Below are 2466 nucleotides of genomic sequence, written 5' to 3'. Positions count from 1 at the left end.
CCAATAGGCGGGGTCAAGTATTTATGAATGTAGTACATGATCGTAAATTGTCAAATATCTATAATGTACTGTGATCTGTAACAATAAGATTCTTCATATAAAGCAGCTCCTCCACTTCGATGCTTTAGAAGTCAGGCTGGCTTAGTCTTAAAGTAAAAAAGAAGAGTCAGGCCATCTAAGAAGTAACAAAGCCAGATAAGTAAGAAAAGACCTTATAGAAATAATCTACACATGTATGTATGTTTTTTTTCTAGATATATTACTGCTAACAGTCATTCAACATAGTTACGAGCCTAAACTAAGTTGTACTTCAAACTTAACACACAACAATAGCCAGTAAACCATGAAAAAAGGAAATAGATGAGGACCAAGACTTGGTAGGATTTCAGGCAGAAAAAGTGTTGGATAGAAGAGAATGGAGAGAATTCTTTTCACATCTAAACCCATAGCATAAAAACAATTGTTATAAATGATACTTCATATGCGCTATTAGTAACTTTGGTCAGTTTAAGGTAAATTAGGAAAATGCTTTATTTTCAAAGTTGTGAGGTTTATTTTTACTCATGTCAATGTAAAGGTGAAAATCTAATGCCCATCACTATATGCTCTTACTAAATAACAGTGGTATTTTACAACTACACATAGCTAAGCAAAACTGAAACTATTGGAAGCATTTTAAAGTAATTTTTTAATAGTATGCAGTTGGCACAAGGGTAAAATGGAACATTTGAGCATACAGCCATACCTGCGAGCATACACCCATACCTGGCAGTTTGTCAAATTAATGGATAGCATAATAACGGACTTGTACTCTAATTATTTTAGTTTGTGTTGCAGGGACTCAAGTGGTAGGTTGGCATGTGAAGTCTTGCGAAATTATGTTTGTCCGATATGTGGTGCAACTGGAGATGATGCCCACACAGTTAACTATTGTCCACAGAAGAATCAAAACAAAAACACTGTCCCTTTGGCAATAAAATTGAGAAAGACTAAAAGAAACGCTACTACTTTTAGGAGTACTTCTTCTAGGTGAGAGTTCACAAATGTTATTTTGTCCCTTTTTTAATTGTAAGGAGATTTTATTAAAGATTTGTACAATACTTCTGAATACTATTTCATTTCTGAAGATGGCCATAAAAGTTGGGATGCGTGATAATGAAATAATTTGAGAAAATGAGTAATCATCAGTTGTACAGAAGTCATAACCTCAGTGAATTGTTGATTTTTGAGTTGGTAATGAACTCAGTATTAATTTCAAATACATACTACTAATTTCAAACTGTAGTATGTATTTTATACTGTGAAGGCCAGAAGACTTGAGTACTACATGTGTAATGCTATGTTGATTTTTTTATCAAGGAAATCTTTCATGAATGATGTATTAATTCACAAATTAGTAAATAAGTGTAGTATTTTGAGAAACTTGCTCAACATTTCATAATGTACTATAATAGATTCACACCAAGGGTGCATCTGATGGCTAAGCCAGTCTCTTACGACACTCCTGATTGGCTGTTGATAAGCCAATCGCAGGGCTGAGAACTCTCTCTCTCTCTTGAGAGTTCACATAACAGTATGTATGTTCCACCTCTCCTGAGGGATACATCTTTCAAAAGTATCCCTTAGGAGAGGTGGAACATACATCTTGCCTATGTGAACTCTCGAGAGAGACTGAGGGTTTCCACCCCTTTGATTGGCTTATCAGTAGCCAATCAGGAGCATCGTAAGGGACTGCCCTAGACATCAGATGCATGGTTGTTGTGAATCTACTATAGTATATGTATTATGTGGCCTTACAATGAAGTGTACAGAATCAAACTGAAATTTTGTCAATTGAATTTAGTAAGATTGTTTTGTTTTTGTAATTTTTTGTAACCCTGTTTTGGTTGACCATGTTACTGTAATAAAAAAGTAATTGACTGCATATGCATACTGTATATTAAATATACGTATGGTACAGTATGTGTACTGTTGTGTATATATGTGTATTTGAGTATTATTATTATATATTATTATATTAATAAATAGTAAATGGTAGTTTTTATGTACGTAAATGTGCAAAATTAGCAAGAAGCCTACATGTTTTCATTGTAAAATACCCTATGTAAATGTATGTGCAGTTAACATACAAGAGAGCAAATTTATATTTTCAGTTTTGACTGCCACTGTTTCAAAAGCTCAAAACAGTATTTTATAAGTAAAGTGAAGACATAATTGCTAGAAAATATTAACTGAAATGAAATGGAAAATTATAATAATAAATAACATTGTAGTAATCACTGATTTCAAGGAACAAATACTATATACAGTATTTGAGTTTTCATCAATAATCTTTAAAATTTTAATGATGTAAGTTGTTTTTTAAGTGAAAATTCTGTCTCAGCTGTACTGATAGAAGTTGTTAAGATTATTTATTATCTAAAAAATTATTTTGAAAGCTCCACAAATGAACTAACCAATTAACCT

At 32.4% G+C, this 2466-nt stretch overlaps 1 protein-coding gene across 1 annotated transcript in view; it reads left to right on the top strand.

Moving 5' to 3' along the window:
* Positions 1-1981, top strand: part of LOC135208844 (uncharacterized) — a 22090-nt gene extending 20109 nt beyond the window's left edge. The window contains exon 5 of the mRNA XM_064241418.1: positions 838-1981. Within this exon, the coding sequence (XP_064097488.1) occupies positions 838-1033 (196 nt within the window). The 3' untranslated portion in view covers positions 1034-1981. The remainder of the gene's footprint in view (positions 1-837) is intronic.
* Positions 1982-2466: the final 485 nt, after the last annotated feature.

The sequence above is a fragment of the Macrobrachium nipponense genome, chromosome 35 (genome assembly GCF_015104395.2).
Source record: "Macrobrachium nipponense isolate FS-2020 chromosome 35, ASM1510439v2, whole genome shotgun sequence".
NCBI lineage: Eukaryota > Metazoa > Arthropoda > Malacostraca > Decapoda > Palaemonidae > Macrobrachium > Macrobrachium nipponense.
Note: the sequence above shows the minus strand (reverse complement) of the source record. Positions and strands in the feature narration are given on the sequence as shown.